General features: G+C 40.8%; 1 protein-coding gene across 5 annotated transcripts in view; it reads left to right on the plus strand.

The window, feature by feature from the left end:
* Nucleotides 1–15,438, plus strand: part of HPS5 (HPS5 biogenesis of lysosomal organelles complex 2 subunit 2) — a 48,058-nt gene that overhangs the window by 3,658 nt on the left and 28,962 nt on the right. For all 5 annotated transcript variants that reach the window (XR_012639849.1, XM_074954884.1, XM_074954886.1 and 2 more), the window contains 9 exons: nucleotides 198–308; nucleotides 2,927–2,991; nucleotides 3,534–3,726; nucleotides 8,149–8,282; nucleotides 9,691–9,906; nucleotides 11,474–11,545; nucleotides 12,130–12,218; nucleotides 13,473–13,651; nucleotides 13,913–14,071. Coding sequence is in view for 4 of the 5 variants with exons in the window: in XM_074954884.1 (XP_074810985.1) it covers nucleotides 198–308; nucleotides 2,927–2,991; nucleotides 3,534–3,726; nucleotides 8,149–8,282; nucleotides 9,691–9,906; nucleotides 11,474–11,545; nucleotides 12,130–12,218; nucleotides 13,473–13,651; nucleotides 13,913–14,071 (1,218 nt within the window). In the remaining variant the exon portion in view is untranslated. The remainder of the gene's footprint in view (nucleotides 1–197; nucleotides 309–2,926; nucleotides 2,992–3,533; nucleotides 3,727–8,148; nucleotides 8,283–9,690; nucleotides 9,907–11,473; nucleotides 11,546–12,129; nucleotides 12,219–13,472; nucleotides 13,652–13,912; nucleotides 14,072–15,438) is intronic.

A 15,438-nucleotide genomic window follows, 5' to 3' on the forward strand; every position in this document is an offset into this window, starting at 1 on the left:
GATTTCATTTCTCTGACAACCTGGCCTTGCTGTTGCATACCTTGAGGGGGGAAGGGGGGGGGGGAGATGAGTGGCAGGCATAGAATAGGTTCATTGTTAAAGCTTTTGTTTTTAACAAATAAAGGACAAATGAGATGCCATTATCAGTGGAATTTACGTTTAAGTAGCTACAGTGTCCTGTGTCATAATTTTTTCAGTGCACATGTATAGCTGTGTCTCGGAAATGGCTGGCTCTGGGCAGTTCAGGAGGGGGATTAAACCTGATTCAAAAAGATGGTTGGAAACAGAGGCTGTTCCTCACTCATAAGGTAAGGTTAGAATTATGCAAAAACCTCAGGAAGGGCAATATTTCAATTGAAGAAGTGGGGAAATGGTATATTCATATTAAAGTCCCAGGAACGTACAGCCTGTTGAATTATCCAAATAAGGTGAATTTTCTCACTACTTGTGTTTGAAGAGAGAGGTGGTTGTTTGCAAAAATAGCGCTTTGCAAAGTGTGGGGGTTTGAAGGAGGAGTAGCCTGAAAGGGTGCATAGTCTACTCAGTTGTTCTCCAGACTCATAGCTTTCCTTTTTTAAACAAGTCTCTCCCTCTCTCTCTCTCTTATGTTCAAAAGAAAATCTTCAAATCTTATGTGAAGTCAGCATATCCAGTTTGGAGATATCTACCTAAATTTGCAGTGAACCTGAAACAATAACTCTAGCTGTGAATTGCCTCAGTCATTTCAATGGGTGTTAACTCAAACGCCAATGATGATTCTCTATATATTAACACTGTTAGCTATTACTAAGGCTGCGAGTTTGTCACGGAAGTCACAGATTCTGTGACCTCTGTGACTTCTGCAGTGGCTGGTGTGGCTGGCTCCGGGGCTGCCTGATCAGCTCAGGCAGCCCCTGGACCAGTCGCACCAGCCCCTGCTGAGGGAGTCTCAGGCCACTGCCCCCGCAGCAGGAGGATTTTGGATGGCAGGCTTAGGGCTGGGGCTAGGGGTGCGGGAGGGGCAGTGCTTATCTTGGGGGGGGCTCCCCAGAAATGGTAACATGTCCCTCCCTCTCAGCTCCTAGCTCTACTTGCTGCCTCCGTCCGCAGGCACTGCCCCTGCAGCTCCCATTGGCTGCTGTTCCTGGCCAATGGGAGCTGCAGAGCTGGCAGCGTGCATAGCTAGGAACTTAGGGAGGGACATGTCGCTGCATCCCAGAAGCTGGGTAGGGAGCCTACCAGCACCAGTGGGGGTCCCGGGCCCACCAGCACTCGCGGCACCCCCCGGACCACTCCCCCAGCATGTGCAATTGCGACGCTCCCTTGACCGCTCCCCCCTGCAGCACATGCACTTGCGCCCCTGCCCCCAGCACCCATGGCACTCTCAATATTTAGTCAGGGGTATAGTACAAGTCATGAACAGGTCACGGGCAGTGAATTTTTGTTTACTGCCCCTGACCTATCCATGACTTTTACTAAAAATACCCGTGACTAAAACATAGCCTTAGCTATTACCATGCTCAACGCACTTAAGACTGGAATAGATCTTCAGAATATACTTCCTTTCTTGTGTTCCCCAAAGTTGGTGGCATATGTAAAGGACTAACTTGGGCTGGAGGAGGTGTTGAAGATATATAAATTAGGATTTTTAAAGGATTGTTGGCTTTTAACAACACGTGGCAGGATTGGAGGCAGAGAATGATGGATTTAATTTTCCTGTGCGGAGGAAGGGGGATCAGCTTTCAAAAAGCTGAGACTGTGTTATGCAATCTCTGCATTATTAGTATATCAAATGGTCTGTTTCATTTTTCACTGTTGTGGGGGGGATGATGGATGAATAAAAGTTTTGTTTATTTACAAGTCTTGATTTCTAAAAAAGTACAGAATTAAAACTGCTTTGATGCTGGTGATGGGATCAGTAAAGTCCTTGTCAACCAAATGATTTGGAGGCACCTCTATTACAAAAATTTCTGTTGTGTTGGTCTTCTTGTAAATGTATCTCCTTTCACTTGTCCAAGTGCTAACACTGTGCTTGCCTTGAGACAGACATAATTGGCAGCATTATTTTAGATATGATTATGCCTTTATTGGTATCCTTGTGTATTTGTGTATGCCAGCATTTCCCCCTTATTTGGTTACTTTTCAAAACTTTACCTTTAAACTTGAGTTGTGTACAATTATTTAAAAATATAACCACAGATTTCCAGTTGGCTCAAGGGCCATATGAAAGATCCCCTTTGTTACTTGAAGCACAGAGTGAAGAGGATGCTGTCTAATACAAATGGTATACTTAACTTCCGTGTGCAGGAGACTGTCTTTTTCACTGGGCCAAAGTAGGCTGTCAGTTGGACTCAGTTACACTGACGATTGGTAATTCGTTATGAAGCCTTTTGCATTGAGTTCATCAGTTTAGAATCCAATACAGATCAGTCGTGATCAGATATCTTTACAGTCTAACAATAGTTGGCGAATTGAAACCACAAACTCATTTTGGTTCCTTGTGCATTATTGCTGTTTGTATTCTGAAAACAACCCTCGTCACTGGCAGAATTGAATGGGTTTGAAAACTGAACCCTTGTCACTCATAGAGCTGGTTCCTTTAGTCCAGAATTTAAGACGTTGCGTAGACTGTGTCAGATGAAATAATTTTCATTGCCACTACCTATGTTCCTCTTCAATGGATAAACATAGGGCTTCAGTCTCCAGGACTGTCAGTTGGACGTTTTTCACAACCAGTAAGTTCCACTTAAAAAAAAAAAAAGTGAAGAGAAGGCAAAGAATCCAAGAGCACTCAAAGCAGCTATGAAGACTGACTTTCATCTCTTGTTGTAGTTCTCAGGTAGAGGATAAGAACTGTTTATAACTAAACGTAGTAATGAGAACTAACTTTACTGCTGCACTTGGAACTATATTCACTTCATCACTTGACTGGTCTTTCTTGCATCAGGAAGGTGCCATTTCCCGGGTTGCCTGTTGTTTACATGATGAAGATTATGTTGCTGTTGCCACCAGGTGAGAAATTCGATTTAATTAATTTTTCCCTTCCTGCCCCAAGGCTATAAAGCATCTTCTCTGCTGGAGTGTATTCCACAGTAGCCATGTTGGTCAATTTCTCTGTTAGCTAAGGCCTGAGACATTTCAGTGGCACGTGAAAGTGTGTTTGCTGACCTGATAAAGTGAAATGGGTAGCTAAAACATTTATACGTTGAAATTCCAGTTAGTTACATTTATTTAGCTCACAACGGACACCTTTATTGGCAGTTTCAGAACAGAGGCCCAGGTTTGAGTGAGCAACCCTCCAAGTCAGGGCTGATGTATGTTGGTAGGTTGGTGTGTGGAAGCTTGTATCTTTGGATAAATGTAGCACTTTATTTTTCAGAATGGTCAACCTCGTAATTTTCATATGTACAGCATTCAAACACAGCATTATTATATCAAAATGTATTCTTTGCTTGCCTCTTTCTGCAAGCAGCACTTCTTTACTACTAGTATAAATGATAGTCACTTTCAAAAGGTCAGTTCTCTTAAAAATGTTAATCTCCTAACTGTTACAGTCAAGGCCTTGTAGTTGTCTGGGAACTCAATCAGGAGCGTCGTGGAAAGCCAGAGCGGATTTATGTTTCCACTGAGCACAAAGGCAAAAAAGTCACATCTCTTTGTTGGGATACAGCCGCACTTCGAGTTTTTGTAGGAGATCATGTGGGAAAAGTGTCTGCTATCAAGATTAATACATCCAAACAAGGGAAGGTAAAATGTTACCCATTTTCTTTACAATGAGAGGAGATTCCAACAGACAGACACACAGATTCAATGTGTCCATGTTTGTTAGTAAAATCAGGGTGGGGGAAAGAATTCACTAGCAAATTAAGTTCTGCTCGTTTTAGTGACTAGACAGGAGTGATTAACTAGATACTGGTATAAATGTTTGCTTCAATTCTTGACTGTATATGTAGCTAATCCAGCAAGTGGCAATATAATGTAAATATTCTAAAATACATTAGCATTCAATTTGGAGGTACGATTTACCACTTTTAACAGACATTGAGTTCAGGGTGGATTTTTTGCACAGTGATGCAACTCCTTTTTAGAAGTCTGAGCTTAAATCCATAATTTCTGTCTTGGCGGTTACGTCAAATAGTCTTAAGTAATCAAAAGATGGATGCACCACTTATTATGGTACTTCTGCTTAATTGTAGAATCAGTCCATCACTGTACAGGATATTAAGTTATTGTCTACACTTATGGCGGCATATAGAATACAGGCACAGCACGCCCAGCTAGCACAGGTATAAATAGCAGTGTAGACATGTCTTAGGTGAGTAGAGTAGAGTGCCCTCCATTGCTAAACACATGAGTATATATTCTACGTAGCTCTCTACATGTTCAAGCATTGCCTCCTATGTCTACACTGCTGTTTTTAACAGTGTAGTATCAGAGTCCGTTCCCTGCCACGGGGAAAAGCTCTGGTATGGGGGAGGCATAAGGGAAACTCCTCCCCCCCCCCCCCCCCCCGCCAGAGACTTTCCTTGCTGTCGCCCCGCCAGAACTTCTTACTGTCATGTCTTGCTACACACCTCAGTGACAAGTGTGGACGCAGCCTTCTTTCACTGCGGCATGTAGTTACATGCATAGTGCCTGTAGACAAGGCAAAAAACAGTTTGTCACAGTCCTGGCTAAGCTTCTCCCACTGGATGCTTGGCAGACAGCTGTGTTTGTACCCACATGCTGGATCCATGTGCTGCTAAGCTCCTCTGGATAGGCTTCTGGTTTCTCGGGCACACTTCCCAGGCATAAACTCTCTGATGACACTTATGGGGAATGGGACCTTGTGATTGAGCAGTCTTGGATTCCAGGATCAGTGCTGACCCCCAAAACCCTCCAGTCTCCCCAATAGCTTAAGCACACCTTCCCCAGAGCTCCATTCTCATGAGTGTTCTGGTTCATAGTTTAATCCTTTTGGGACATGTGAAGTTAAAGGAGGTAACGCACAAGGACTTTCTAAACTAGTCATGCTTTATTCATCAATCACAAGAGATAAACAGATATAGGCAAAATTAAATACCTTTATGCAATTCCCTCCCCGAGTGCCCATGGTGAGAGGTGTTTGGATTTTGGTTAGTGTATTCAGGGTCCCAGGACCTTCCTCTCCTTCCTTCCTCCTGACCCATCTAGCCACCTTGTTCTGTGCCCTGAGAGAGCTACTCAGAGCACACTGTGTCCATTTATAACTTTCCAGTTCCTCTGCCATGTTACTCTCCTCGTCAGCCTCAAAGCTTCCCTCAGGTGATCAAGATCCACCGTCAGGTGTGCTGTTGCTTGGTTACTGCCTGTCTGAAGTCCAGACTGAAAACACTAGTTTCTTGCAACACAGCCTCCCCATATGGGTAACAGTTATGGCCAAGGTACACCTGTTTAAAATGTTAATGACTCTTGATGTTCCTGTCATAGCTGTCTAGTTAGAGTCTGTGCCATGTATAATACAGTCCCTATTATCAAATGGCTGATTCAGTATACACTGAGGCTTTCCATGGTATAGCAATTTCATAATATGAACCAGAATTCATAAGTTTTACATAAGGAAAGTCCCAAATCATGTCACAGCTCCACAGTTAAACATGTTACCAGAACAATTGCAAAAAAGAGCAAAAGTGGAACTGAAAATTATAGTAAAGTGGAAGTTCGGGTTTTGAGGTTCATGTCATGTCAGATCTGAACAATACATTTAGCATTAAATCTGCAAAGAACTTTTAGAAAACTGGCCTCTATCTTTTTTGCTTTTTTATAATTTGGGCTTCAGATATGTCAGGGCATTTTATATAAAAATTCATGGAGCAGTTGCTAAGCCTGTGACTTTTACTAATTTTATTATGACTGCTCTGTGATTCTTGATAAAATATGCCCTGACAAATGAGGGGGCACCGACCAGCTGCAGCAACACCTTCTGCTCTGACACCACAACCCTAATCGTGGCCTGGGAAGGGACGGGGCTTCAGAGCAAGCCCAACCTGCACTCACCTCGAGCACAGGGAGCAGTAGAGCTTGCATCCTGTGGGGCTGGTCCCAACTTCCCACTCTGGGCATTGCAACCAGGCATGCAGGATTGCAGCACTGCTCAGATTTGGCCCAGCTGCCTCTTCGTTGTGATAGAGGGGCAGGCCAAACCTGAGTGGTGCTGCAATCCCATACACCTGGTTGCAACACACAGAGCGGGGAGCTGGGCCCAGGCCTGCAAGACAGGAGCTGATGGTGTGAGGTGAGTGAGTCATGGACGAAAAAAGTCACGGATAAGTGGGAAGATCATGCTATTGTGACTCTTTCTTTTTTCCTGCCATGACAAATCTATAGCCTTATTTATAATGTATAAAATATAGCCTGTAAGAAGGCCTGAAAGCCTTTGTATTAAAGAAAAAAATCTGCTTGTTTTATTTTAGAAATATCAAGTAAGTCAACTCTATTCTTCCCTGGTTTTACTGGGTTACGTGGGGGACGAGAAGAGAAAATGTCTCCGGAATATATAATGTGTGCACTAAACCCTCTGTTGAAGGGATTGGACTGTTGAAACTCTGACGTACTTTCTCCACAGTGTTAATTGGCCATTGAAGCTAAATAATACCCAAAGGTTTAATAGTCAGGCTATGGCCTGTCTGTATTAGAGAATTGTAACGAACTTTTCTCTTGTGCGCCTCCTGGTTCAGCTGCATCAGTGTCATCACGAGTGAGAGCCCAGGTGTGTGCTACTTGTTGTATGGCCCACAGTCAATGCAAGGCATCTGTGTGAGAATTATGTAGTAAATGGTATTTAGACAACATGCCGCAGAGTAACGATGAAACTTGCTGGCATTTGTAGGTCGATTAAATGTGAAGCTAAGTTACCTTAGTAAATAGGTGTATTCCCTATGGGAATACACCTAAGGGAGACTATTGCACGCTTAAAAGAAAATGTGCATTACATGGGTAATGACTCTTTTATATAGAAAGAGAACTTACTAAAAAAAAAGTCAGAGAGGACTATGATGTACAACAATGAATATAGTACAGGTATACACTGATGGGGAGAAAAATTACAAGACACTATAGATAGGGCCCCCATCTTGCAAGCACGTATGTGAATAACTGTATGTGTGTGGATCAGAGGTTGGCAAACTATGGTCCGCGGGACCGTCCTGCCCGGCCCCTTAGCTCCCGGCTGGAGAGGTTAGTCCTCGGCCCCTCCCCTGCTGTCCCCACTCCCCCGCAGCCTCAGTGTGCTGCGCCGCCAGCGCTCTGGCTCGCCGCTCCTGCCGGGCAGTCTGGGCGGCGTGGCTGGCTCTGGCATGGTAAGGGGGCAGAGAGTCCCGGGGGGCAGACAGGGAGTAGGGGGTGGTTGGATGGGGGTGGAGGTTCGGGGGGGCAGTCAGGGAACGGGAGGGGGGAGCTGGATAGGGCATGGGAGTCCCAGGGGGCTGTCAGGGGGCAGGGGTGTGGATAGGGGTCTGGGCAGTCAAGGGACCAGGAGCAGGTGGGGCAGTCAGGGGACAGGGAACAGGGGGGTTGGATGGGGCAGTTAGGGGACGGGGAACAGGGCGGGTTGGATAGGCGTGGGAGTCCCAGGGAGCCTGTCAGGGGTCGGGGGTGTGGATAGGGGTCGGGGCAGTCATGGGACAGGGAGAAGGCTGGGTTGGATAGGGGGTGGAGTCTCAGGGGGGGCAGTTAGGGGTGGGGGTCCCGGGAGGGGGCGGTCAGGGGACAAGGAGTGGGGGGGTTGGATGGGTTGGGGATTATGAGGGGGGAAGTCAGAGGGCGGGAAGCAGGAGAGGGAAGATAGGGGGCAGGGGCCAGGCTGTTCGGGGAGGCACTACCTTCCCTACCTGGCCCTCCATATAGTTTTGCAATCCCGATGTGGCCCTCGGGCCAAAAAGTTTGTGGATAGTCCATTGAAATCTGTAGGGCTATTCACTCGCATAAACATTCTCAAATCCAGGGTTGTATTTGTAGGGGGAAAGTAATGGTGTACGTTATTGGACACAGGGCAGAGTTAAATTAATGTGAACAACCACAAACAGTTTGAAGCTTGCCGTTTTCTGACCTTTGAGTGCAGCAGTTTGCAATTTTTTCTTAATGTCGTTTTTATAGAATCTTACCAACATTGACCTAAGCCCAGTATATGTTATTTTTTGTTTGTTCCTTTAGGCAGCTGCTGCTTTTGTGATGTTTCCAGTTCAGATTATAACCACTGTTGACTCCCGTGTAGTTCAACTTGATTATTTGGATGGAAGACTGCTTATTTCTTCACTTACTCGCTCCTACTTGTGTGATACTGAGAGGTAAGTTATAGGCTAACAGCAAAAGTATCAAGACATCTCTTAAAGCTGGAAACTGATTCAAATGGATCAGCTGAAAGATCATTCTTTAGCATTTACATTTATTATTTGTAAATTTCATCACTCAACATTGTTACCATTTAGCTGGTCATACATACTCATCATTGAAGAAACTTACTGGCATATTGTAGACCAGATATTACCCCTTAACAGTATTATCTTAACAGTATTAACTTACTTCTTGGTTTTGCTTCTGATTTTAGGGGTTGGGTTTCATGGTTTTAAAATGAATGATAACTTTAGTTTACAGCTCTTCAGAACAGTATTTAGTGTCTACACTGCACATGCAGTTTAATGGACACAGTTAAACTTTGAGTTAAGCAGAGACAGCAAGGAAGATACCGGCCCTGCTGTGTAGACCCTAGTTAGATAGACCCAATTGGCTAGGCAAATATCATAGAAATTACTTTGATTGCTAAAGCAAAATAAGTAGTAAAAATTAATGCAGAAAGGATGCAATGTCTTCGTAAAGTACAAATTTAAAAATAATGGAAAACTGACTTGTATCAAGCAAACGGGTTTCGTTTTGGTTAAACTGCAACTATCTCATCACTCTATACTTTGAATTATAATAGTGAGATTTTTTGGTTTAACTTACTGGTCATCAGGAAGTTTAGACTTGAAATTAGATGAAGGTTTCTAACCAACAGAGGAGTGAAGTTCTGGAACAGCCTTCCAAGGGAAGCAGTCGGAGGCAAAAGACATCTCTGGCTTCAAGACTAAGCTTGATAGGTTTATGGAAGGGATGATGTGATGGGATAGCCTAATTTTGGCAATTCATTGATCTTCAACTGTTAGCGGTAGATATGCCCAATGGCCTGTGGATGGGATGTTAGATGCGGTGGGATCTGAGTTACTACAGAGAATTCTTTCCTGGGTGGTTGGCTGGTGAGTCTTGCCCACATGCTCAGGGTTTAGCTGATAGCCATATTTGGGGTCAGGAAGGAATTTTCCTCCAGGGCAGATTGGCAGAGGCCTGGGGGTTTTTCGCCTTCCTGTGCAGTGTGGGGCCCGGGTCACTTGCTAGAGGATTCTCTGCACCTCCAAGTCTTTAAACCATAATTTGAGGACTTTAATAGCTCTGACATAGGTTAGAGGTTTGTTATAGGAGTGGGTGGGTGAGATTCTGTGGCTTGCGCTGTGCAGGAGGTCAGACTAGATGATCATAATGGTCCCTTCTGACCTTGAAGTCTATGATTCTATTCAATAAACTTTACCATATCAAATACAAACTAAAATATTTTGGAAGCTTACGGTTATGAATGTTCCTTTGGTGGATACAGTCCTCCAAGAAAATGTTAAAACAGAGCCTGTTTTCTATATTGTCTAAATATATATTTTCCCCCACTAGAGAAAAATTCTGGAAAATTGGTAACAAAGAAAGAGATGGAGAATACGGCGCCTGTTTTTTCCCAGTTGGAAAGAGTTGTGGGAGCCAGCAGCCATTAATATATTGTGCACGTCCTGGGTCAAGGATGTGGGAGGCGAACTTCGAAGGGGAGGTGCTAAGTACCCATCAATTCAAACAGCTGCTCTCATCTCCTCCTCTCCCCGTTATTACTCTAAGGTAGTGGTATTGATGGTGGTTAGTGATAAATTGGGTTATGCTTTCATCCCGTGACTCTTTCTGTGAAAGCTACTCTCTGAAAGTCACAAAATACAGTAATAAAAAGTCAAGTCATGAACAAACACTTCCGCTTGTCATGCAGCCTAAAGTTTTCATTTTGCAGCTCTCAGAAATATTTGTTCAGCTGTTCTTTATAGCATCCACTCGCCCACACACTTGCATCCAAAAGTTTTCTTCTAAAAGGAAAAAAAAAAATCTTCTAATGACAAAAGATCATGCTTAAGTAGTGACTAATGCAATGGTTGCCATTTCAATTAGAAGTGCTCAATTTTTATTACATATCTTCGAGTTGGCAGGAGCTCTGTGCATGAGTGCTTTAAGAACTGATTTCTTTGTTTTGTAGTCAATTCTGGCTTCCAATTTAATGTAGCTGTAGCAAGTTATTGTCATATTTGATTAGAGAAGTGAATTCATACTTTGACTCTTGGGTTATATTTTCCATAGCAGAGATGCAGTTTAAAGTAATAAATCTACAGTGTTGCCTTTGGATGCTCTAAAATTATTATTACTAAACATAGAGCTGTTAATGCACTTCTGTTTGGTAACAACATGTTTGACTCTTTTTGGAATGGGTTAGGTTGGGGTAAGGGTCATAGCTTTATCAGAAATACTTCCAGTGTACTTTATGCCTATGGAAAATATAACTACATAATTATTTCATAGAATAATTAATTTTTTTCTATATTTGTATTTTTAAATGTTTTTGATGGGAAAAACTTTTAAACATACTGATCTCTGACCTTTACTGTAAATTATCTTAAGAGTTAAGGCAACCAGAGGTCTTGGACTCTTGTAAATTGCTATTTCCTGTTCTGAAGTATCAGTCCTTTTGTAAAAAGAAAAGGAGTACTTGTGGCACCTTAGAGACTAACCAATTTATTTGAGCATAAGCTTTCGTGAGCTACAGCTCACTTCATCGGATGCATACTGTGGAAAGTACAGAAGATCTTTTTATACACACAAACCATGAAAAAATGGGTGTTTACCACTACAAAAGGTTTTCTCTCCCCCCACCCCACTCTCCTGCTGGTAATAGCTTATCTAAAGTGATCACTTTCCTTACAAAGTCCTTTTGTAGTTTATGATGACCTCTTCCTTCCATATTCATGGCTATTTAAAATGCCAGTGAAAAACAATTACTGCTGTTAGTTAAAAGATTTATGCTAATCCATCCACCCTGTATTAATTTGAGAGGTAAATTGTAATATAGTCAGATTGTGACTTTAATAAATATTGAAATTCCTAAGTATTCCACTTTAGTAATAGTAGGTCTTTTGCCAATAAACTTTGTTCATAAGTGACAGAAAAAACTAAAGCCTCAATCTTACAAACATACCCATATGTTTAACTTCATACATATCACTTTAGTGGGACTAAATACATGCTTAAAGTTTAAGCGTGTGTGTAAATGTTTACGGGACTGAGGGTTTAAATATTTTGCTAACGTGTGTTTTGTAATTAGAATGAATAATTGTCAATTGCCATTTAGATATTATATGTTCTATAGGTTGGATCCTCAGTATAATACTTCCGCCTGCTCCCTCCAGTCTTTGTCTTTCCCAAAACTGTTATATTTGACGTAAGTATTTACCAGCACTTTGCTTTATTAACAATATTGTCTTTGTGTTAGCTTTCATCTCATCTGTTCAAATTAATATCCTGCCAAGCTCATGAGCAGTAGTTTTGATTTGTTTATCCTCTTCTTCCCATGCTCCAAATCCTCTTAACCCACTTCCCCCCAACCCTGTTGTCTAGTGAATTCTTTTCAAAATCCTAATTACTTTAAGTTTCCAGGTCTGTTCAACAAAATATAAATTTGTACTAACTTTTAGCATTTCCACTAAACGCATTTTTTTACGGGTTCACAGTTTCATGTAAATTTGCAAACCTTCTCCAAAAGTCTCAGTTTTTTTTTAAATCTACAAAATAATCTTCCTACCTGAATTCCCTGTATGCAGGTTTGGTTAAAGACTATAGAAAACAGATGTGTTAGGTCAGGAGGCTGTATCTTAAAGTTCAGATCTTGTTCTCTAAATAAAAAATAATCAATAGGTTAAGTAAATACACTATTAAATGGCGTACTCTGGCAAGAGAATTTCCTTCTGAAATGAGTACGTTAAAACTTCTTGAAACAATGCTTAATATTTTTTTCTTTGCTTACAGCGAGCATTGTGTTATGACGTGGACAGAAAGAGGCATTTATGTCTTCATTCCTCAGAACGTTCAAGTTTTACTTTGGAGTGAAGTAAAAGGTGAACTTTAAGGAACTTATGTTTTTGCTGCATTGTTCATTACATTTTGACTCTCTAAAGTCCTGTACTTACAGTTCAGTAAACCAATTTCCATTTCCACAAAGGGGTAAAATAACATTCATTAATAACTTTCTGGTTTAATAGTCAGCAATTTATATGACAAATTTTTGAATATTAAAAAAAAACAAACCCTTTGAAAACTAATCTTTACAAATTACTTATTTGGATGCCTGTGCAATGAAAGTAATAGGGGACAGTGTATTGAATCTCAGAAATAAAATGACCAAATGTGATTCAATGAAACATCATAAATATTATGGTTTTCTTTCCTTGCTTCTCCTTACTCCATTTTATTATCTTTCAAAGAATATCTGATGTGGATCTGACTCTAACAGATTAGGAGACTTTTGTATAGTGTTCTTCTAAATTGTATTGTATAAATTACATTCTTCAGTTTAGACAACTGCCGAGTTACACAGAAGGACTAAGAAATGTCAAACACATATGTGCTTACTATATTGGTTCTAGAACTGTTCTAAAAGTATTTAACTGCACTCTTGATATTAACAGTTCAAAATGCCAGTGTTATGGAGCATTTGCACATTAAGTGTTTCTTGTACATCAAATTAATTAAATCCTTAACAAGCAACTAATTAATTTCAAATAATGGGACCTGTCATTGTGCTATGTAGTCTCTGCGTTTTGGTTTGTTTTCTTTTCCAAAGAAAAAACATGTGCATAACTTGTAATTAAATACTTCCAAGTAACTTGGTAAAGATCAAAGGACTCTTAGATTTTAATTGTGTGCAATGGTAATTATATATTAACGTACTGTCATCTAATTTTATCCCATATTCTATTGGTCTATTTCAGGAATGGAAATTTGTTGTAATCATTAGTAGGCAGATGGAAAAAGTACAAACTGTTTCCAATGTGTTTGTGGCCGTGTCAGTCCCAAGAAATTAAAAATGTAAGGTGGCTGAAGAAATGTCTTTTATTGGACTAACTTCTGTTGGTGAGAGAGACAAGCTTTCGAGCTTACACAGAGCTCTTCTTCAGGTCTGGGGAACTTACTCAGAGTGTCATGCTAAATCTGTTCTACGTTGTATTGGTCCAGTACAGAATTTGGTCCAATAAAAGATATTACCTCACCCATCTTGTCTCTAAATTGTTTCCAAGTTTACCCAGAAATGGAAAGGAATACTGATAAGTACATTCATCCCTAAGACTTCTCTACTCATCTGTTTTATATAGATATCCAGGATATAGCAGTGTACAGAAATGAGTTGTTCTGTCTGCATACGAATGGAAAAGTCTCGCACTTCTCTCTTCTGCTAGTCGAGCGGTGTGTAGAACGTCTGCTAAGAAGAGGTTTCTGGAGTCTTGCTGCCAGAGTCTGCTGTCTTTTCCAGAACTCTGTTATTTCCTGCAGAGTAAGTTAGGACCTCTTCCCACCTCTTTACTACATCTATTCAGTTAAGACCTTTTGTCCTAAACCAAATCCTATAAAACTCTGCACTTCGGATTTTGGAGCTTTTTATCATGTTGAAATGTTATTGTAGAACTAATCAGCAATGATTCCTTTATTAGAAAACTTAGCCTATACTTGTATGGGTAGTAAATTAAAACCCATCTGTTATGTTTCATATGTGCATTAAGACTATTAACAAACCTCTTGCTTTTTGTATTGTTAGGCAAGAAAATTTTTGCCTCTAGACAAACTAGAGCACTTGAAATCACAGCTGGACCTCTCAACCCAAAGTGATGTCAGTAGCCAACTGGAAGAATTGATATCAAAGCTGGAACCTTTAGATTCTGCATGCAGCAGCAGAAGGAGCAGTATTTCATCACATGTAGGTGTAGATAAAGTTGAATTTTTTCGTTAATTGAGTTCTTCCTCATTTTGTTATAAGCTTGTCTTTTGCCATCTTTGACCGGGGTTGCTGGAGGGATGATACTGAAAATGCTCAAATGCAAAGAATAGGGCAGACAATCCCCAAAACGGGTAGTTTATTCTAATAATTATATTCACCAGGCCAGTAACAAAACAGCCTCTGTAATGCCTGACAGGTTCCCTTTAAGCACTCTAGCCTTTGGCTTCCATTCAGACAGCCAAGTCTATATGGTGAGGATTATTTAAAACCTTATTCACCATATATAAAGTCCTACCAGTCCCAAGGGATCAGACACATTACCCACCAGGTTTATGAATATTTCAGATCTTACCCAAATACATGCTTACAACCAATTCTTATTAACTAATCTAAGATTTATTTAAAAAGAAAAGTTACTGTGGTTAAAAATCATTATACATACAGATATGAGTATAGTTCTTAAGTCAGTTTCATAGCAGAGATGGTGATGATGCTGATTTGTAAAAATCCTTCCTGAATCGGTTCAGTAGGTTATAGTCCAATAAGCAGTTGATGTGTAGAGTTTGTTCAGATTCTTCCATGAGAATTTGCAGGGATAATTCAGGGTACACCTGGAGACCTCTTGCAACTTGAACTTCCTCATCAAAGTTTAAGCAAATCTGAGATAGTAAAGATCAGGCCCGAGCCCTTTATAACTAAAGCTCAGCAGATAAGTCTCTTGAGAGCAAATGATCACAGCAGGGGCCTTCCTGGATGAAGAATAGGCAGTGTATATTGTGCTTTGAAGCTAAACTTCTATTTCCTATGTATATGCTGATAAACTAGTTGCATTGATTTGCATTATCGCAATTACCCATTCAAATGGTTAATAGGTAGTGTACTGCACACTTCAAAGAGAAATAAAGACGATATTATTACACCACAAGTCTCATCTAAGTGTTAATATCCCTCTTTGATCTCTGAATCAATAGAATATAGTAATGAAACATTACAGACAGGAATTGAAGTTTAGCATGTACAAGCTAATTAGATTACATTGTTAAACTTCTGATAAGATATAGGTAAACAGACAAATACAATTAATATCTGCTTCTAATTCTTTAACAATAGAGGTTTACATTTCAAGAACTCCTAGTGTATTTAACATGGCTTTCTTAACTATATACAAGGAATGGTCCTGTTTACCATTTCAGTACTAGTCTAGTATGTCCTTAAAGGTTGATTTTTGGATCAGCCAGCTGCTGGTTGCTTAACCCTCGCTGGCTCAGTGTCACACAATCCTTCACTCTGCAGATTAGAAAACAGGTTTATCTTATATTTGCCTTTCTTCACTGATAGTGGTCAGA

Source organism: Natator depressus, chromosome 6, assembly GCF_965152275.1.
Source record: "Natator depressus isolate rNatDep1 chromosome 6, rNatDep2.hap1, whole genome shotgun sequence".
Lineage (NCBI taxonomy): Eukaryota > Metazoa > Chordata > Testudines > Cheloniidae > Natator > Natator depressus.